Source organism: Carlito syrichta, unplaced genomic scaffold (genome assembly GCF_000164805.1).
Source record: "Carlito syrichta isolate Samal-C Ts95f unplaced genomic scaffold, Tarsius_syrichta-2.0.1 Scaffold315119, whole genome shotgun sequence".
NCBI lineage: Eukaryota > Metazoa > Chordata > Mammalia > Primates > Tarsiidae > Carlito > Carlito syrichta.
This window is the reverse complement of record NW_007259215.1, coordinates 313,169-336,012: the sequence shown is the minus strand read 5'-3', so window position 1 is coordinate 336,012 and position 22,844 is coordinate 313,169. Positions and strand designations below refer to the sequence as shown.

Below are 22,844 nucleotides of genomic sequence, written 5' to 3'. Positions count from 1 at the left end.
TACCCAGCCATTCTATGCTACTAACAATAACCAGATCTCTTTCTTGCTTATTTTCCTGGGATCTGTTTCATGGAACTAAAGACTAAGTTATATAACCCTCTTTCCGTCTCTGTGTGCACGTGCCCAGGAGCTCTGATTTCTCCTCCATGGAGAAATGTGCCACCATGGGAGACACACAAGCAGATCCTGAACTTGGCCCTGCACCATCAGGGCTCAGGGGATCGAAGCTTAGCTTCGCACAAGCTCACATTACTGTTCTTTTCTTACAGCTATTCGTCCTGTTCTGATTGTCTGCTATAGTTTGGGGCTATTTTCAGCCTTTCTTTTTTCACAAGAGTGCATATAATACCATGGTAACCAAATTATATTTTCATTTATTCTCATTCTATTTTAGGTTTGGGATTTAAATAACACAGTTGAGTTTGAATCAGATTATCTCATCCCTTTTAGCTACTGACTTAACCTCCATCTCCCCAATATCCATCAGTGTTTAATGTTTTGCTTTATCGGTTAACGGGCAGCTGCTCACAGTGAGCTTTGGACTACTCTGTATTCCTTTTCCTTTGAGTTCCAGAGAACACTGCTGGTCATGTATAGTTCCTATCAGCACCATATTCCTAAGTCTCTCAGCACCCCAGTCTTCCTTTCCTACCTCATAATGCAAATCCATTGATAAAGAGGACAGCAAGATAACAGGAAGAGAAAGAGTATTTGAGGAATCCACCTCCTCTTCTCCTCAGTTTTCTAAGAATTGAGAGGAGAGAAACATATGCAAGCAATGACGTTCAGTGTCCCTAGACTGACATTTAGGGATATGTGGCATGAACATGTTCGGGGGGTGCCTTCACCAGGCGGGAGAGCGTGTTTTTTTGTTTGTTTCAGCATGTATACACTCTACTGTAGCTAAACAGTTCCTTATTGACAGCTATTCTGGAGGTTCCCAACACCCCACTATTATAAATGCTGCTGTCATGCATCAAGGGTGACAGCAGACACTTATGTATAACGCTTACTCTCACACCTCAGACACCACTCCAAGTGCTCTGTAGACAGGATCTCATCTAATCACCTCAAAGACATCTGAGGTACGAGCCATATTATTGTCTCCACTGGAAAAGAGGAAACTATGGCCGGGTTCGGTGGCTCAATCTGTAATCCCAGCACTTTGGGAAGCCGAGGCAAGTGGACTGCTTGAGCCCATGGGTTCAAGACCAACCTGGGCAACTTGGCAAGACCTTGTCTCTACAATAAATAAAAAATGAGCAGGTATGGTAGTATGCGCCTGTAGTTCTGGCTACTTGGAAGGCTAAGGCAGAAGGATCGCTGGAGCCCAGCAGGTCGACACAGGGGTGGCAGTAAGTATGCCACTGCACTCCACCCTGGGCTACAGAGTGAGACTCCAACTCAAAAAAATATAAATAAAAAAAGAAAGAGAAAACTAAAGCACAGAGTGAAGTAACTTGTCCTGGATTATAAACCCGGGCTGTCTGCCTCCTGAATGTTATTCTATGCTAATTCTTCTGTAGGAAATGGAACCTTAGGCTGCATATGCATAAGGCACTTGCCTCATTAGATGAGGACAGAGATTCCTGTCTGGTGCCCTGAACCCCCATCCTGCCACAGTATCTTAGCGCCTGTAACAGCGCCAGATAAGTATAAGCTCTATAATTAATTTATTAATTTGAGTAAATAAATACATGAATGACTGATTCCTCTTAAGCCAAAATTGAGAATAATGCACTTTTTGGGTGCCACCCATTCTGTGGGGGCATTCATGTTCCAGAATGGCGATACCAGGAAGTTACAGTGCAGATGTTAAACCTCTAAACTGCAGTCTGGGCTAGTACTGCAGGCTTGGAAAATCCTTTCACTAATGATTTAAAAGACAATGGACATCAGCAATGCATATGGCCAAGTGAATACTCTGAATTACTAGTGCTTTCGTGCTCACGGGTGGCAGCTAGGTTTCAGTGGAAGGGAAATTGATTCCTCCCTCTATGTTTAAAAGCACTGTAATTATCTCGGTGGCTTTGAAGCCAGTGAAAGGTGGAAAATAAATATTTCAGAAGCATATTTAATGGGAGGCATGAGTAGCTCCAACATACAAAAAGAGTATATATTTACCTGTTCTGAAAAAAACTGGAAGCCCTTGTCCTCGCGAATACATTCGTATGTTTCTCCAAGCACTGGATTGAATGGCTTGCTCCCAGCTCGGAAGTAGCTCGATGCATATGCTGATATGGCAAAGGCTGCCACATACACCTGGAGACAAGAAGGAAAGAACCCCATCATTTCTGCGTCACCAAGAAGTTTAATTTTCATAAAGAAATAAACAAAATAAAACTTCAATTTCTCTCTCTCTAGTTTTACTTCAGAAAGCCAAAGGTTTGCCTTTCGTTTAAAAACAACAAAACCAACATAAATTTAAATACTGTTTGTTTTGGCCTAGAAATAAGCTAACCATACATTTGCAAATTTGTTACCATATAGCGGATGCCTAGAAGTTAAGAGATGCTGTTAAAGTTGATGGCATTTATAAAACAGGCTACACTGTTCTTTTTTTTTTTTTTTTTTTTGAGTTGGAGTCTCACTCTGTCGCCCTGACTGGAGTGAAGTGGCCGCTCCCGGCCACCACAGCCTCGACCTGCTGGCTCTGGCGATCCTTTCGCCTTAGCCTTCCAAGTAGCTGGGATGAGAGGCATGTGCTACCGCGCCTGGCTGATTTTTTGATTTATTGTAGAGATGAGGTCTCGCTGTTCTTTTCACTATTAAGCTGAGTCCAGTACCATTGAACCTGACTTTATCTGAAAATCCTGATATGACGCTAACTAAGGCTTTAGGGGAGGAAAAGGGAAAGAGCATTTTTTTTAAAAAAGCCAAATTACCCACAAAAGACAGGAGTAAGCTTCATAAGTTTAATCATTTACAATGTAATATTATGGAAACCTAAAACTCAAAAAAATCTGTGACCGTTGTTTTCCAATCCCGGGAATCAGGTCAAAGGAAATAGTAGCGTTAAGTTCTGCTTTCCTGGGAGGAAAAATAAAATATTTTTTTAAAAAAGGCCCCAAAGCACAGTTTAAAAAAAAAAAAAGATTAAAAAAATTTTTAAGCCAGGCTTGGTGGCTCAGCCTGTAATCCTACACCTTTGGGAGGTTAAGGTAAGTGGATTGCCTGAGCCTGCGGGTTCAAGACCCGCCTGGGCAGCGAGACCTCATCTCTACAATAAATCAAAAAATCAGCTGGGCGTGGTAGCATATGCCTGTAATTCCGGGTACTTGGAAGGTTGAGGTGGAAGGATCGCTGGAGCCCAGCAGGCGAGGCTGCGGTGGCCGGGAGCGGCCACTGCACTCCAGTTTGGGCGACTGAGCGAGACTCCAACTCAAAAAAAAAATTTTTTTTTAGGTTGGGCATGGTGGCTCACACCCGCAATTCCAGCACTTTGGGAAGTCGAGGCAAGAAGATTGCTAGGAGTTTGAGACCAGCGTAGGCAATACAGCTGACCTTGTCTCTACAAGAAATGCCAAAATTTAAAATTAGCAGGGTGTGGTGGAGCACACCTGTAGTCCCAGCTACTTGGGAGGCTGAGGTGGGAGGATCATGATCACCTGAGCCAAGGAAGCTGAGGCTGCAGTGAGCTGGGATTGTGTCACTGTATCCCAGCCTGGGCAACAGAGTGAGACTCTGTCTTAAAAAAAAAAAAAAAATTAAGTAAGGAAAACTTCTTGAGAACATGAAATAAACAAAATATTTTAACATCCCTCACTATGAGGCTCTGGGCATTTTTATCAGCCTGCTTTCAGGGCATCAAAGGGACATGCGACCCTTTTTGTTCTTTTTTTTGGCTGAAAAAGTTAAACCTAAGTAGTGATAGCAAATTTTGCTTTCCAATGTTGGGCAGTAACAGTGTCGGCATTTCTTCCCAGCACTCTTCATGAAGGTTCTTACACTGGAGAAGAACGAGTGCTTTTCATAAATGTTCACCATTCACATCACCTTCCTTACCCCTCTTGCTAAGTGTTTGGGGTTGCCTATAATAGCGCCCACCTCATGCTGCAGTACTGACCCATAGGTGCTTCAGAGCAACTGGAGAGCTCACAGAAAACAATTCACGGCACTCAAGTTGGTCCCACTGGTGAATGCCTGTGTCCGTGAAACCTGGGGATCAGTTCCTCTCCCTGCTGCCCCATGTTGTTTAATAGGTCACACTGTGTATGGAACACTGAGTCAATCCTGAGACAGCTTCACAATTTAAAATGTAGCAAGACTGGGCAGGCACCGTGGCCCGCGCCTGTAATCCCAGTACTTTGGGAGGTAGGAGGATTGTTTGAGTCCAGGAGTTCAAGACCAGCCTGAGTATATACATAGTGAGATCTCGCCTCTCCAAAAAAAAAAAAATTAGCTGGGTGTGGTGGTAGGTGCCTATAGTCCCAGCCACTGCATTCCTGCCTGGGCAACAGAGGGAGACTCTGCCTCAAAATAAAAATTTTTAAAAATAATCAAAAATAATCAATTAATTAATTAAAGTAAGGAAAGCTTTATGTGAACATGAAATGAACAAAATATTTTAACAGCTATCATTATGAAGCTCTTGGCATTGTTATCAGCCTCCTTTCAGGGCATCAGAGACACATGACCCTTTTTGTCTTTTGGCCAAAAAAGTTTAACTAAGTAGTGATAGCAAAGTTTGTTCTAATGTTGGGTAGTAACAATCTCTGTTGGCACTTGCACCCCAGCCTGGGCAGCACAGTGAAAGCCTGTCTTAAAAAAAAAAAAAAAAAAAAAGCTGGGCATGGTGGCTCACACCTGTAATCCCAGCACTTTGGATGCAGAGGTGAGAGGACTGCCTGAGCCCATGGGTTCGAGACCAACCTAGGCAACATGGCAAAACTTCATCTCGACAATAAATAAAAAAATTAGCTGGGCATGGTGGCAGGCGCCTGTAGTTCCAGCTACTTTGAAGGCTAAGGCGGAAAGATCACCTGAGCCCAGCAGGTCAAGGCTGCGGTGGCCATGAGCATGCCACTGCACTCCAGTCTGGGCAGCAGAGTGAGACTCCAACTCAAAAAACCAAAATAAAATAAAATAACAAGATTGATTTTTGAAATCTCGCATCATTCATGGTGCTGGGGAGAGAAGAAAGCAAGGGACAGGCCAAAAAAAAAAAAAAAAGCACACTCTCCTTTAGGCTTGGTGATACCAGGAAGAGTCTATGCAGAAGCATGTACTGACCCATAGGACAGTCAACAAAATTCACAAGAAAGGCTCCTGCTCAGGGACTGTGCAGGAGACTGGAAACCTCTTCTCAAACTTTTGTTCAAGGTCAATTATACCGATCGATCAGCCAAACATCCATCCTAAGGGCCTTTAAATTGCCACAAGAATGAAACACCTTTAAAAATACTTTCATCCTCAAAGCCGATCGTTTCCTTTAGAGAAAAGAGCTGTCCACAAATGTTAACTTATTTAACACTTGCCTTAGATGCTATCTGCCTCCTTTTTTTTTTGAGCAAAAATTCTTTGGGGAAAAGTAACAAAGAAGATTTTTTTAAAATACAGCTTGCTTTTCTCTCCTATCCTGATGATCATTAGCATCAAGAAAGAAACTCTCTGGAGACCCGGAGGAATGGCTATAGGATATCTCTCTCAACCAGCAGTTAAGACTCCCCATCTGCAAATCACCAAAGTAATGACATTCTAATGAGGGCTAAAACTGCAGAATACTCAGAATTGAGAAAGAATGGTGTCCTCTGTCAATGGATGATGTGGGCGTGGCTGGGAAGATGAGGGGTGCTCCTATCCAGCTTAGCCAATCAGCCAATGCCTAAGAGCGAGACTCTGCATCCGAGGGACACTGATGTCCCAGCATTCCATACTGACAATGACATTACTGCCCTAATGTATGCAAAAAGAGATACATACACCCAGTGCTCCAAAACAAAGTCAGTCACAACCATAGGAAGGGCTGGTTTATTAAGTCTTATCCCCTTGATCTGCCACCCCCACAGGGCACGTGGGATGGGGGATGAAAACACTTGGAAGCTCTTTCAATAATCTAGACCTGGAGGTGCTACTGAGTAGAGACAAGACAGTGGGCTTTTCTAGGATTTTTTTTTAAACATTTACTCTATAAAATAAGGGGGGGGGGGGACTTTTCTGATGTGAAAACTTCCTCTTGTGAACTCTATTTTCCAAAAACCTAGAAGCTGATGGGACAGTTTCTGAAATAAATAAAAACATTCTCAGAGGAAATGTACCCTGGACGAGAAAAACAGCTTGAGAAATTAAATTCTGTCTACCCAGGGTAGTAAAAATAAACACGCAGGCAGCCCTAAAGACTTGTTTTCCAGCCAGGCACAACAGAACAATCAGATGGAAGGCTTGTGGAGAAAGAGGAAGCACGAGACCACAAAACAGAACCACCCTAGGCACCACTGCCACAGAGGATCTGCCCCTCTCGTGGCAGACCTTGACAAGGTGACTTGGAACAGCCAGGCCCAGAGACCCAGACAGTGTTGAGGAAGGAACCTAAGGAGCCATCAAAATGAAACCAGAGGGGCCGGGGGCTGTCTCTTGGCTCTGTCCGTTTATGCCTCTGATGAGCCTATGAAGGGGCTCAGGGACAGAGGCTGGACTGAGGCGTGGGAGGTGGGCTCCTCACCATCCTCTCCAGGGGGCTGGGGAGCTGCGCGGCCTTGTCCAGGAGCTCGCTGTACTCCAGCTCCTCACAGAGCCTCTGCAGCGTGTTCAGGGGCTCGTTGAGCTCCACCGGCATGGCCACCTTGGACAGGTCCTTCCCGATGTTATTCCTCAGGATGTTCCACAGACTGATGTTGCTGGTGTTGGGGCAGGGCGCCGGCAGGCACGTCCTTCTCTGGGACTTTGCTTTTCTGCCACGTTCCAGAACAGGCCCTGAAAGGGAAAGAGGCCTGCTTGTCTCTGGAAAGCTTTTTAGGGTATTCTATCATTTAAAAAAATCCAGGAATAAAACCTTGTCTAGCAAGTACTCCATTTTACTTTTTTGAAAAGGATCTCGTTCAGTTGCTCAGGCTGGAGGACAGTGGTGTGATCATAGGTTCACTGCAGCCTCGAACTCCTGGGCTCAAGTGATCCTCTTGCCTCCAGCCTTCCAAAGCACTAGAACTACAAGTATAAGCCAGTGTGTCTCGATTTTACTACTAAACTCAGTTATCCAGAACATGACTGGAAAGCTAGAAAATCAGCAAAAGAATTCTGAGCAATTAAATACCACAAATGACATGCACTAAAACTCATGGACTTTATTCATAGGGAGGCCCTCAAGTTCCTACTCAAAAGCTAGTATAGCCGGGTTCAAGGGCTCATCCTGTAATCCCCGCACTTTGGTAGGCTGAGGCGAGTGGATTGCCTGAGCCAGCGGGCTCAAGACTAGTCCAGGCAACTTGGTGAGACCTTGTCTCTACAAAAAATGAAAACAAAAAAAAGCTAGTATATAGCTCATAGGCACTTAGACTAAAATGGGAAATCCCATCTCTATACCTATCAGGTTACTATTCATAACAACTTGTAAACTTAAAAAAATCACTTCCAATTCCTGAGTTTTAAAAATTGTATTTACTGCAGAAACATTAAAAAGGAAATAATAGTCATCTATTAGTCCACCACCTCAAAACAGCAGTTAATTCTATTTTAGATTATCTTCTCTATCTGTACTGTATGAATACTTCATGCTCTACTTATTCAGTTAACAGAGTATTTTTTCCCATGTTATTTAACATTTTCTAAAAGAGCTTTTTTAACGACTATAGAAAAATATTCCACATTGTAGATAAGTCATTATTTACCAAATCATTCATCCACAGTCAGACTTTTAGATATTTGTGTGTGTGTGCCGGGATCTTACTCTGAGTGCAGGGACATGATCATGGCCCACCACAATCTCAACTTCTGGGCTCAGGTGATCCTCCCATCTCAGGCTCCTGAGTAGCTGTGACTACAGGCATGTGTCACCCCACCTGGCTATTTTTTGTATAGACTAGGTCTTGCTATGTTGCCTAGACTGGTCTCAAATTCCTGGGCTCAACCAATCCTCTGGCATCAGCCCCCCAAAATGCTGAGATTATAGGGGTGAGCCAACACGCCCTGCCATAGGTTTGGTTCAGTGGTTTGTTATGATGCAAAAAAGAAAAAAACACCATATCTCTGATCGTCTTCTTAGGTTATAAAGAAGCAGCATTACTATGTCAATTACTATCAATGCTTTTAGACCTTTGATTCAGATGACCAGACTGCTCTTGAGAAAGGCTGGAGCGATTACCAGCAGCACATGGAAGTCTGTATCTCCCAAGGCTTTTCCAGGCTTCTCATTGTTCCTTTTTAATTTTTATCAAATTGTCAGGTCGACAGTGTTATCTCCTTGTTTTAACTTGCATTTTTAAAATGTTCAGAATGGTTTGGAGTGCCTTCGTGTATGTGTTTTCTTTGCCAAATTGTCTGCTTTCCTATTTATGTATTAAGAGACCAATCCCTTTTGTTTTTATATTTGCTTCACAATTTAATCCCCGTTAGGCATTTACCTTGAAATCTGGTCTGTGGAGTATTTTGATGAATGAAACATATTTTAAGCATGTAATGTAAATCTATCAATCTTTTTTTTGGTTTCATGCCCTGAAATTCATTTCCCATCCCAATTGTGCCTATTTTTCAAATGAAATATTTTGCATTACACCAACATCTTTTATTGGTATATATGCATTTTATTAAGCATAATAATTTATTTTATTTTATTTTTTGAGATGAGTTCTCACTATGTTGCCCAGGCTGGTCTTGAACTCCTGGGTTCAAGTGTTCCTCCTACCAAAGCCTCCCAAGGTGCTGGGATTACAGGTATCAGCCATTGCATGACCAGCATAAATATTTAACACTATTCATAATGCACCCAATCACTTTGAATTAAAAAGGCTGCTTTTATGAAAAGAAAAAATGTGAAAATGGGGTCATACAGTGCAGTCTCATGCTAATCTAAGCATCCAATTAATTTTTTAATTTGTTTTGTTTAATAGGGGCAAAATCTGATACAAGTAAGTAGCTACAAATGGCAGTCATTTTTTTTTTCCCTTTGAGTCAGAGTCTCACTCTGTCACCCAAGCTGGAGTGCAGGATCATAGCTCACTGCAGCCTCAACCTCTGGACTCAGGCAATGCTTCCACCTCCACACTTCCTGAGTAGCTGGTACTACAGGCACGAGCCACATGACTGGCCAATTTTTAAATTTTTTTGTAGATACCAGGTCTCACTATGTTGCCTAGGCTGGTCTCGAACTCCTAGGCTCAAGCAATCCTCTTGCCTCGGCCTCTCAAAGTTCTAAAAATACAGGCATGAGCCACTGAGCCTGGTCAGGCAGTCATTCTTTAGAAACACTTTTCATGTAGTTTCAAAGTATTTTCTTTGATTACACTAATTTAAATTTTGAAAGAATACCACTCCACTATCACAACCAATACTACTAATAGCTGACACACATCTTGCTTTTTATTCTGTGCAAATAGTCTTTTAAGCATTTTACATATTCTATTCTCATGTATTCCTCATAACCTCTTGAGGTACACAGAATTATTATCCCCATTTTATAGATGAACAAAATGAGGCACGGAGAAGCTACACAACTTGTCCTAGAACACATAACTAGTGAGTGGCAGAACCAGGATAAACCGAGGAAGTCTGGTCCCTGAAACCATATTCTTAATCACTTAACCTCCCAACAGCACACAGCACAGTGACAGATCCTAATATATGCTCAGCAATATTTGGCAGAATAAATTAATAGGAAACACTACAAATACCTCACACTTACTGTAATTTAAGAGATCTTCTAGTATAATAGTGTGTCAAGACCTTCATTCAATCCTATTTCCTACTGTAGGCAAAATGGCACTATAGGATGTTTATTTCTATATCCAGCATTTTCAGTAGAGTATTGATATTTAGAAATATAATCCCTCTCCTCAGAGAATATCTATAAAGGGGCCAGGCGCAGTGGTTCACAGCTGTAATCCCAGAACTTTGGGAGTCTGAGGTGGGAGGAATACTTGAACCCAGGAGTTCCAGACTAGCCTGGGCAACAGAGTGAGATCTTGTTATCTCCAAAAAATAAAAAAATCAGCTGAGCATTGTAGTACATACTTGTAGTCCCAGCTACTTGGGAGGCTGAGGTAGGAGGATCGCCTGAGCCCAGGAGGTCAAGGCTCTGGAGAGCCATGACTGTGCCACTGCATTCTAGCCTGGATGACAGAGTGAGACTCCAACTTAAAAAAAAATGAGAATATCTGTAAAAAGCTGGAGGAAACCATTTCTAGTATTCAAATGCAAGCTGGCTTTTGTCTAGTGCTTATGCCAGTTAAGGCAACATTAAATAGCATTCTAGTAAAACAGCTATAGAATAAGATAGAAAGAATTAGCCCTAACCTCTTATATGCTTTTGCTGGCTGGTGTCAACCCAGCCCAGCCATGGTCTTAGGTCCTGGACCATTTCCTCTGTTTTCAACATTGACCTCCAAGTCCTCCAACCACTCTGTGCTCCCATGGCTCCCTCTCTATGATCTCAGTGAGACAGAAGACTTCAGCATTTGTTGCTCTTCCTCATCTACAGTGGGAATGCCAGTTCAGCACATGTGCTATTTGCCAAGGGAATAAGTGATGTTTCTTCATTTCTCCTTCAATTTGCCTCCTTGTTTTTTCAGAAAAACAGGTTTTTCTAGAAAACGTGCTCCTGTATTTTTGGCCTTTTCCTTTGAACCTATTGGTTCTCATACTTTTCCACCAAGGGTTCATCTCCCCAGAAACATTTCAAACAAACTACAGAGCACAGTGAGCATCTCATCTCTAGCAGGTGTGATGTGAAAGGATGCTCTTCCAGAGCATGGCAAAATCGCCTGCTTTTTTTCCCTATATTATAGTTCACAAAAACACAGCTCTTTATTATCCAGATAACAATTCCTCAACATAGTTCACACATACTTATTATTAAGCTGGGAAACACTAAAATGTCAAATAGTTATCTGTCATGGTCCCTCTCCTCTGTGTAGATATGAAAATAGGTGGTATTCTGAGCATCCAATGAGTGGCACAGACAAACCTAGATACCCCAAGGTATACTGAGTACCAAGACTGATAGTGTTTGATGCTACAAGGACCCATGCAGAGGCCCGTATGGTTGGGCAGATTCTTTTTAAGGGCACTTTCCTAAACAGGCTTCAGTCTGCTTACTGAAGTCCCAAATCAAAGCTGTTTGGGGGACAGCCTGACACTCCATATACCCCACAGCTCAAAATAGTGCATCAACTAGTAATAAAAGGACATCTTAGGATACCATGAGGAATCTCTCTTTCTAGGAGGTGGCCATTTGTTATTTTCAAATGTGTTATCTTAAAGAATGTGAAGCTAAATTACCATTTAGACCAGTCCTTTCATTACATAGCCCTATTAAATGCCTAAATTATAAAAACCCCTAGATACCAAAAGGCAAAAAGCTATATTCTAATACATCCTCAGAGAGAACATTTGATCGCAAAAGGGATCTCTGTTACATTATTTTTTATATTCACGTGATAACTGGTATAATGTGCTCTATAAAAAACTTTGTACGAGCAGACAAGTTTATCTAAATGAATATATCACATCTTTAGCGTGTGGGTGCTGTCTCATCTAGATTATAAAATCCTGGGGCATGGAGACCACATCTTAATTTTCTTATGTAGTACCTGCTACAGTTCTCTGCTTGTAGCAAGTACTCTATAAAGTTGACCCTCAACAACACAGATTTGGACTGCCTGAGTCCACTTACACACACATTTTCTCTGCCACTTCTGAGACAGTAAAAACAACCCTCCTCTTCCTTCTATTCCAGGTGAAGATAACCAGGATGAAGACCTTCATTATGATCCACTTCTACGTAATGAACAGAAAATATACTTTCTATTCTTATGATTTTCTTAGGAACATTTTCCTTTCTCTAGCTTACGTTATTGAAAGGATACAGTATATACTATATATAACACACAAAATACATGTTAGTTGATTGTTTATGTTATCATAGGGCCTCCAGTCAACAGTAGGCCATTACTGGTTAAGTCTTTGGGGAGTCAAAAGTTATATGTGGGCTGGGCGTGGTGACTCATGCCTGTATTCCAGCACTTTGGGAGGGAGAGGCCAGAGGACTGCCCGAGTCCAGGGGTTCAAGATCAGCCTGAGCAACTTGGTGAGACCTGGCCTCTACAATAAATCAAAAAAATAGCCAGGTGTGGTGGCACATGCCTGTGGTTCCAGCTACTTGGAAAGCTGAGGTGGAAGGATTGCCTGAGTCCAGCGGGTAGAGGCTGTGGTGGCCGTGAGCATGCCAGTGTACTCCAGCCTGGGCGACAGAGTGAGACTCTACTCAAAAAACAACAACAAGTCATATGAGAATTTTCAGCTGTGTTAGGAGTCAGCACTCCACCACCCTCCTTGTTGTTCAAAGGTCAACTGTATGAGGGGGGACCCCCCCCCAAAAAAAACCCAGAATTTATAAAAAGATGTGTATTTATTCTTACATGCTTAAACTTTAGTCACCTTCAAAGTACTCTCCATCTGATGTAATACATCTATGGAGACACTTTTTCCACTGCTCAAAAGTTTTTGAACTCGTCAATTTTGATGGCTTTTAGTATCTCTGCCATTTTTCTTTTCAAACAAAGTTTATTAGAGAGAGAAGGGAGAAACGAACCTTTTATACATCAGCAAAACGTTTCTCTTTGAGGATTTTTCTCATCCGGGGAAACAGAAAAAAGTCACTCGGGGTGAAATCAGGTGAGTAGGGAGGGTGGGGCACAGGGGTCATGCTGTTTTTGGACAAAAACTGCTGATCAGGCAGTGCAGTGTGAGCAGGTGCACTTGTAAATCACGCATCATGAAACAGGCAAACACATTGAAACAATCTCCAAAAACAATTCACTAAAGACAAATGCAGCCTCTCACAACACTAACTGGTACACTGATGTCAATGGATTCCTAGAACACTTACCTAGCAGAGGAAGCTGGTATTATAAGGAGCCCACCCTCCAAAAATTAGTTCAGGTTTTTTGGGGTCTCCTCTCATATGTTTATGAGTATTCTATGAAAACCCAATCTTTTCAGAGATCAAATAATGTAAATCTTACCCAAGGTCTGTCTCTCATTATCTAAATCATTACTGAGATTATCTAAGGAAAGATTGTCACTTATGTCACTGACATATGAATCATCATCAGAAATCTATGGGAAAGAAGAAATAGCATACATTAGAGTAAAAGTAATCAAGAGCCAGATTTTCATAAAACACTGACTCCAAATGATTAAACATGTTGAGTTCCACATTCTAAGTCTAAAGAAATAATTTTGGGTGCTGTTTCCATAGAGGTCCATAAAAAATCTGCATAGGAGGTGTTAACAGTAAACACCTGTTATTAAAGTTTCTTATACATTCTTGATTAGTTCTCACAAGAAAAACAGCAAGTAAACACAAGACTTCTATTACTATAAAAATTCTTATTAATTCAGACTGCATGTTCAGAATTTGTTAGTGTTTGAGTAGAAGGAATTACAATGTGTCTTTCAACTATCTGTGAAAAAAGAAATTTCTATGGGAATTACTACAGAAACAAGATTAGTCATTCTATATTTAAGGGGTAAAATTATTAGTACACACTTATATACAGCACTGTTAGCTATGACCCCTGCCTATTTAAAAAATTATGATTTTTATGCATCAATTTAAAACAAAATATATGCTATAAATTAATATTATCATAACCACATTATAAATAATTGTAATTGCATATTATAAATTAATATAGATCAAATTCCATGATCAAAAGTATAGAGACTGCTCATTTCTTTTTCTGTAGTGAAAATATAACATTGTTAAATAAGTTAAAAAAATTATTAACCTATAATCAAAAAGAAGTGTAAAACAATCAAGTAACAGAAACAAGAAAATATCTAACATCCTCTACTTACACAACGTTTTCCTTCTAACGTATTGTCTTATTTTGCACTTTTTGGGTATGAGTAATGAGAGGACTCTCAGAATATAATGAGAGAAGGGGGCCCTTGAGCTTAGTGTTTCTAAATATGAATGTTTACTAAACAGGTTAATCAACAAAAGTGATTTTTGAGACACAATAACTGAAAAAAGTGCTCAAACCTCATTTTCTGAAGAGCTTGGAGATAACAGAACTTCCTGAGCATCAAAAAACTCTGAAAGGGAGTCGGTAATGGAGAGTCGACTTTCATTGGAAAGCTGATGAACCAGAGCTGGGTTTTCATCTCTGGAGTTTTCCTATTTGAAGAACAAAAACAAAAATGTGTATATTTAGACACAGTCTCAAGAGAAACAAAATCCACAAATGATTCAGTTGCATAATACATGAGGTCACAGGCCCATGCAAACAAGTAACTCAAAGCAAAGGTTAGCTCCCATGTTGAAGACAAGCAAGCTTCTCGCAAAACAAAAAAGAAAAATGAAGTTCTCTCTCACATGGGCATCTCACTCACAGGCATGATGGCTGCCTGCATGCATGCGACAAATCACAAAGCAAAAACGACTGTCCAAGACGGTCTGTTCCATTTAAATGGGGGGAAAATTCCACTGCTCCCTGAATTACATCCTCTTATTCGCTACCACTGCTGGATTTTTCTTTTCATCCTAATGTCCTCTGAATTGCACTGAATGCACATTCCTGCATGGCTGGTTCAGAGCAACACAGCTTTCTTCTGCCCCTGTGCTCTTTCAGAGGCTGATGAACTTTTGAGGCATCCCTAGTAAAAGAAATGGTATGTTGTGGGCCAGAGGTGTCCCTGGTGGCAGTCCATTCATTATTCATGGATGAATGAGATCAATTCTCTTTGTCTGTCTCACCCGGCCCACAATGACTCTTCAAGGGAAGGAAATCCCCAGTCCTTTTTATAAGCCTCTGACACAATACAACAGCATGGCTCTCCATTTTCTACTCCACTGTGTCTGGACTTTCCCTCTGGGAAGAACCTAAATACTTTGGGAGTGTGTCTTCTATTCTGTGTGCAAGTGAAAATTCAACTCAACAAATTGAGCAAATGATTTGTCTATGGCCCTGAACTGGCCATGGAGGGGTGTAATGATGACTAAGATGAGGTTTGTGGCCTGAATGAATGGTACAGAGAACACAGGCCAACACATATCAGGCCAATGTTTGGGCAGGGCTTCACAAGGGTTATCCCTGAGGAAAAAGAACAGATTCAGGACAAGAGGATTCGATCCCTTTGAAACCAAGTAGATTGTTCCCTTGAGCTTCCTAATGGCTCCCATTTTTCACTGGGCTGATAAAGGAACTGTTTATCATCATGTATCTCATAAGCAGGCCCCAGGATAATTTGGGTAGCAAAAGTTAAGGCAGATTATGTCTTGCCCATAAGTTTTATGAGTTCAGGATATACCCCTCAGCCTCTTAAATTACACCCAAGGGGAAAAATGCCATAACAGGAAGGCATAGCAGGTTTTCGTAATCAATAAGAAGCAAGTGGCCCCTTAGGAAGTGTTTACTTCAGGAACACACTGAAGAATATATTCCTTTCTCTTCAATTCTTCCTAAATAAGACATCTGCCCAAGGTATTAAAGATTTGGCCCATTTTAATATCCATGCAGCCTTCTGTGAAGCAGGCTTCTTCTCTACCCAAACTAAGAGATCACGTTAGAGTATGTAAATAAGTATCACAGCTGTGATTGTCAAGGAATGGTCTCTCTCCTCAAACGAGCCAAGCACAAAGCTGTTGAGTGTGAACACACTGTGGTGAATAGCTTCTTTAATGCTCACTTAAACAACTGAATCATCCTCTGTCTTTGGTACCCTCTTGCCACATAAGACACTCATGATTTATTTACTTGTTCTACTGATTAATTTATTACTAGTCACTCCTGCTCTCTCTATATCTTCCTAGACTGATGAGTCAGAAGGATTTCCTGGTATTGGAAACAATACCTCAGCCCTTTTCCTTTTCTGGTGTCTTCTAATGAATACTACCAAATGTACTAAAAACTCACTGGTACTGCCTTAGCCCCAAGTCTCCAGCACCACGTCTTGAACAACTCAGGACCTCATTTGTTAAAATATTAACCTAGTCAGTGCAATTCAGTAATCCCCCCTCGTGTTTGTAATGCATGAATCATTGTTTATCTGTTGTTTACATTACAAAAATGTAAATAAACAGAGAAAAGGGAGGGAAGTGAACACTCGTAATCCACACTAAAACAGCTATTATGAACACCCTGACACATTTCTCTCCGATCCTTTTTATACATGTAATTTTCTTTGTTTTCAAATAATTATAATCACAACTACTTTTATATATATGTAATTTTATAAACCACAAATATTGCACCAAAGCCGTTTTTTTCGAAATAAAAATGTGTTCTGGCCAGGGGCAGTGGCTCATGCCTGTAATCCCAGCACTTTGGAAGGTCAAGGCTGGAGAATCACTTTAGCCCAGGAGCTCAAGACCAGCCTGGGAAACACAGTGAGACCTCACCTCTACCCCAAAAAAAAAAAAAAAAAATTCTTCAAAGCTTGGTGGCACATGCTTGTAGTCCCAGCTACTTGGGAGGCTGGGGTAGGCGGATTGTTTGAGCCCAGACAGAAGCGATCATGCTCGTGCCACTGCACTCTAGTCTGGGTGACAGAGATCCTGTCTAAATAAATAAATAAATATATAAATAAATAAATAGTGTTCTGGGGATATAAGGAACATGTATTCAAAATAGAAAATATAGAAAAAGGTAAATAAAATTCACTTAAGATCCCATCACCTAAATGTGATACCTTTTAACCTGTTGGCAGTATATTTTTATGTATTAAAATACTTGTGTATCAATTTTTTTCTATTTTGAAAATCTGGGATTCAACTGTACATAGTCTGTATATCATCTGCTACATTCACTTAACATTATATTGTAAGCATTCTTCCAGATCATTAAATTCTTTGAGACAATGAACTCTAATTAACAGATATTTTATCATATATGTGTGTCATAGAGTAACAATTCCTTTTATGGGGAATTAAGGGTGTTTCCTGATTTGCAAAGATAGTGGGCATGTTTGTAAATTACCTTTGCTTGTATCTCGTTATTTTTTAGAATCAGTTTCCATAAGTAGAATTATTAAAAATGCTTAAGGGAAAATATGTTACTTAATTACTTCCACAAGTAAGAAAACTCCTATTTTCTCTATATGTCTACATTAAAGACACTGAATAGCATAATTTAGAAAAAATGTTTGTGCTAATCTAGTTGTTCTAATTTTCATTAGGCTGTACATTTTTCTCCTTTTTAAAAGACAAGCTGCCAGGCATGGTGGCTTACACCTGTAATCCCAGCACTTTGGGAGGCTGAGGCAAGAGGATTGACTGAGCCCAGGGGTTCAAGACCAGCCTGGGCAACATGGCAAGACCTTGTCTCTATAATAAATCCAGAAAAAGTAGCCGGGCTTGGTGGCATATGCCTGTAGTTCCAGCTACTTGGGAGGCTGAGGCGGAAGGATCACCTGAGCCCAGCAGGTTGAGGCTGCAGTGGCCGTGAGTATGCCACTGCACTCTAGCCTGGGTGACAGAGTGAGACTCTGACTTAAAAAAATAAAAAAAATAAAAAAGACAAGTGTGTAGAGATGTTAATGTTGGGAGAGGCTGGTTGAAGAGTGCATGGGGCATCCCTCCATATTACTTTGTACTTTCCCATGAAATTATAACTATTGTTATAAAAAGTAAAATAACAAACAAAAAAAAGCCCATAACTACCTATACTTGGGTGTCTTTTGTCTGTGTATAAGTTATGTCCTTTTCCATTTACTTGTTGAGTTCTTAAATTACTTGATATTATTATTATTTGTTCATTGTCTACATATTTAAAACATTATCACTGATTTACCATGATCTAAGTCTGTCATTTTCACTGAAAATATTTTTCCCAGTCTATTGTTTGCCTTCTTATATTTTGATACACACCATTTTTTTCTTAAGATAAAAAGTCAAATCTAGTCAACATCCCTTTACAACTTTTTTATGGCTTCCCAATTTACAAAACCCTCCCTAATCTAGCAGTCTGTTAAACATTTAAATTACTATTCCGCAGTTTGAATTTTTATACTTGACACAAATTCCCTGGTGAGTCACTTTTTAATGTGCAATGAAACCATGTAAACTGTGTTCCTAATTGCTTTGAGCTCTGGCAACCTAAATTAGTGAATAATCCATCTCTTGTCCATTGGTTTTTGATGCCTTTTCCATCCATATATTTCTTTCATATATAACATGGTATTTATGTCTGAGATTATCAATCTGCCCCATTCTTACACTGGAGGTGTAAGAGCTTCATTGAGTGTTTTGTTTTTTGGCCTGGCCTGTCTTTCTTCATTATGTAGTAGTGTGATGCTATTGAGAAAACGTGTTTTGGCCTCATTAGATATGAATTTAAATCTCAGCTCTCTCTTACAAGCTATGTGTCTGGAGAGAGTCATTTAACCTCTCTGGGCTATAGTTTCCTTGTCTCTAAAATCAAACTACCACCACCTACCTCATACAGTTGTGGTTACGGTTTTATGAGGTAATGAATTCAAACGGTTACAGAATATAGCAAACAGGTAGTCATCTAAAACAATTAAGTTTCCTCCTTCTCTTTCAGACTTTTAAAAATGCTTGCCTTTTTTAACCTCTTGAACGAATGTTAGCTGTAGTAGGATGGTACCTCCAAAGGTCACTTGGTCTTTCATTTGGAATAAAAAATAATACAAAATAATCTAATAACTGATAACCTGACAATATTAAATATTCACATTCAAAAGTATAAAATGGGAGGACTTGATAGGTTGCGAAGGTAATTTCTGATAGAAAAGAGAGAATTTTATAATTTAAATAGCCAGGTCTAACGCTAAAGATGGGTAATTTGTACAGCTTAAGAAAAGTACAGAAAGTAAGCAAAGAAAGTGAGAGGTCCCCAGAATGGCACCCCACTTGTTGGGGACTGTCATTTCTCAACAGAGTATTCAAGATGCCTGGGAATCAAGTTTTCAGTCTGAGGGGCCATTTTCACTTTCCTCTTTATTTCCTAAAGGCAACAATGGCTTTTCCCTCGCTGGGAACCTTAGCCTGAGTCACTGAGTGAAAAAAGGATAAAACATGGGAAACAGAAAATCGATGAAAGAGAAAATGGATACATGAGACGACTGCATCTCTGATTCAAGATTCACAAGGGCTGTTTTAGGAGGTATTGAGTTTGAGGGATATTATTGCTACCGCTCAAGGACAGTTTATAGCATGTAAGTTTTCAGTTATGTTAGTAGTGAGCTCAGTTTTAAAATGTGCATTTTAAATATGTAGTTCAAAAACACGCATTTCCTTAGCCGGGCTCAGTGGCTCAGCCTGTAATCCCGTGCCTTTGGGAGGCTGAGGTGAGTGGATTGCCTGAGCCCGCGGGTTCGAGACCCGCCTGGGCAGCGAGACCTCATCTCTACAATAAATCAAAAAATCAGCCGGGCATGGTAGCGCATGCCTGTAATTCCGGCTACTTGGAAGGCTGAGGCAGAAGGATCGCCGGAGCCCAGCAGGTCGAGGTTGCAGTGGCCGGGAGCGGCCACTGCACTCCAGTCTGGGCGATGGAGTGAGACTCCAACTCAAAAACAAAACAAAACCCAAAAAAACACGCATTTCCAAAGACTTGGGTTTCCTTTCCAAAACACAAATCGTCCCAAGTATACATGCTGAGCACAACGTCACAGATGCATAAATGAAGGTTACCCATTGAGCTTGTTAAATGGAGAAACGTTATTTACACAATAATACTATTTTGTAGACAAGTGCTGTCTGGAAACACGCATGAAACTCCAGAGAATGCTACCGTGCTCAGCAGCAAACAACCCTCAGTGGTGGCCAGACACAGCCATGACTGGGCCCTGCTTCTAAAGACGAGCTGGTTCAAAAGAGGGACGACCCAGGCCTCAGGTGAAGGCACCATGAGTAATGTTTAGGCACTCAATCCTGCAGATGACAGTTTAGTTCTGGGTAGAAAGAACTGAAACGTGATCCCTTGGAGGTAGTGCACCTTAGAGGAATCTCATGCTCAATCACCATCGTGTGCCTCAGATACCAAGCCCTCGAGCCTCTGCAAAAAGACAGCAATGCTCATCAAAGAAGATAAGCCTGTCCAAGTGGGTAGCACAGTTTGCGCTACATATGGGGCAGGTGCCCGAGGCCTCCAGCTGTGTCATGACTTCAGTCTCAACTCTCCTCACCACCCAGCCCAACAACTTCCCAGGGAGTAAAAGTGTATAAGGATTTTGTTTTCTTTGAGGACAGGAAAAGAAGGATTATGATAAAACACTTAAACTTCTTTTAAAAATTTATATAGACCCACACTCCTTATCTATTTCCTTCCTTGTTTTTAATCTTAAATGCATTCAGCCTAATATATTTGTTAATAAAAATCTGAGGCAGACATATAAGAAATAGTTACAAGTCGTGTTTACCTTCATTAATGTTTGCTTTTTGAGTAATCAGCTTATATTTTTCTGAAATTTTTCATTTTAAACACATTCAAAGACTATTTTGGATAAACATCCCAAGTCTTGAAAAAGAGCTTTTTGCCAGGCTCAGTGGCTCAGCCTGTAATCCTGCACCTTTGGAGGCTGAAGTGAGTGGATTGCCTGAGCCCGCAGGTTCGAGACCCGCCTGGGCAACTTGGCAAGACCTCATCTCTACAGTAAATCAAAAAATTAGCCGGACGTGGTAGCGCACACCTGTAGTTCCAACTACTTGGAAGGCTGAGGCAGAAGGATCGCTGGAGCCCAGCAGGTCAAGGCTGCAGTGGCCGGGAGCGGCCACTGCACTCCAGTCGGAGCAACAGAGTGAGACTCCAACTCAAAAAACAAAAACAAAAAACGAAAACGAGCTTTTCAATGTACTATTAACAAATCAAGACATTTCAATTGTAATGCAATATTTTTCCCCCCTCAGAGTGTACAGTTGTGCTCTGTAAAAGAAACTAAAACCACAGAAGGGGGAGAAGGGAACAGCCACAAAGAAAGGGTGGAGGAGTTCTTACAGAGGGAGCAAAGGAAGCTGGTAAGGAATTGGGATATTGTAGGTCAGAGAAATTCAGGTTGCTTCAGGAATAAAATAAGAAGCCAATGTTTGTCTCTCTGTAGTTCCCACTCCCATAACACCTATTGACAGGGGTAATACTTACAAGGGAAATGAAAGGTAAAAACACACAAAAGAAGAGTTCTGGGGAAATAAAGCAGTTTAAAAATGCAACTAGCAGTATAGATCAAGAGAGCTTTTGAATCCCAAGACCCAAGATGGTGTGGCAGCTGTAGCCAGCACCCAGAGGAGGCAGGTGGAGATGTAAACACCACTTAGGAGGCTGAAGCAGGGAGGCCGTGCAACTGGACAGAGGGTGCCATGAAAGGGGAGTGGCAGTCGAGGAGATGTTACCAGACAAGAAACCTACCCACCTCTGCCAGATTGTCACCCGACTTGGCGACAGCGGGGGGGTCGAGGAGCAGAGACTCGGCATGGATTCTGCGTAAGCGTTCTTTAAGATCTGTGTTTTGTGTTAGGGCCTGGAATATGTTAAAAATAGTGGGGCTCCGTTAATAAATGGATGTTTCAGAAAAGCACAGCAAGAGAGATCGCTAAGAGCCTGATAAAGCTCTCAGTGATACTGCCCTGAAAGCTTCCTCGAACGCTGTCCAACAGGATACTGGTTCTGAGGTATCTGGGAGATAACAGACAGAATACTCTGGAAATGATGCTCCTCCTCTAATCATATTTCCAGAGATGGAAGGAGGGTTAGTAAGGGTGACAGAGAGGGGGTGTCACAGACCCCATCCGTTCTGGTTAAGGCTAGTGGTCCCACAGCATCTCCTCCTCCTTCCCAAATGAGCATCTCCTCCTCCTTCCCAAATGACTGTGGTCTCTTTGGCCAACTCCCTTCCTAATGAAGTCAAGCTTCTATCATTTTTGCAAAAGATGCTGCTCTCATCTCTTATGACTGGGCATACATCAATGTTATCTAATTATCATACGAGTTGAATCACATCTTAGAAATTGTGCTGGGAAGTTGGACTTTGTAGAAGATTAATTTTACTCTTTTCTGAAATAGGTGTTGGTTATTGTACTCATTCTTCAGGACCAAGGCAATTTATTAAAAAAAAAACAAATAAACAAGCCTCACTTACCTGTATCAGGGCTTCGGGACCATGGCCCTGCAAATGGGTGATGTGAGGTGGGAGCAAATATGAGCCCACCCCAGAGCTCTTTCATACTCTCCAGAGCAGGTCTGCTACCTATCTCAGTTTCTCAATTAGGATGGAAGTGGCTCAAAGGCAAAAGAAGATGCTTCCTCCACTCTGATACTCTTGTGTACTTAGAGACCAACTGTTTTCCAATGGTCTGTCTTTGGAACGGGTCTAGTGCTGATTGCTCCTCCGGACACTCTCACAATTAGCTATGCAGGCCCATGTACACAGTTCCAGCCAATCTCTTCCAAGGAGCTCAGAGCCTTTCTCATCCCAGGAGCCATAGGGGTGACCTCCTAAAAGCATAGAAGGACATGGCATTGCCTAATCCACTGACTGGATCTCCAACGGGGATTCTGGCTTTATTTTGTAGGACCCCATGATGTGTATGATTTATTTGAGAACTTTCCAGGACCATTTAAGAAACATTGCATGAGAACTAAGCTTACACGATGACAATCCCTCTGGAGCACTCACTTTATTCTGGTCAATATGTTGCTGGTACAGTGGCTAGACTCAGGATAGCCTGAAAA

General features: G+C 41.3%; 1 protein-coding gene across 5 annotated transcripts in view; it reads right to left on the bottom strand.

Moving 5' to 3' along the window:
• Positions 1 to 22,844, bottom strand: part of OSBPL3 (oxysterol binding protein like 3) — a 184,600-nt gene that overhangs the window by 33,482 nt on the left and 128,274 nt on the right. For 3 of the 5 annotated variants that reach the window (XM_008072326.2, XM_021706076.1, XM_021706077.1), the window contains 5 exons: positions 21,526 to 21,633; positions 14,198 to 14,332; positions 13,173 to 13,266; positions 6,662 to 6,912; positions 2,125 to 2,262 (listed from right to left, as the gene is read on the bottom strand). In XM_008072326.2, the coding sequence (XP_008070517.1) occupies positions 2,125 to 2,262; positions 6,662 to 6,912; positions 13,173 to 13,266; positions 14,198 to 14,332; positions 21,526 to 21,633 (726 nt within the window). The remainder of the gene's footprint in view (positions 1 to 2,124; positions 2,263 to 6,661; positions 6,913 to 13,172; positions 13,267 to 14,197; positions 14,333 to 21,525; positions 21,634 to 22,844) is intronic. The other 2 variants (XM_021706078.1, XM_021706079.1) reach the window with 1 other exon arrangement.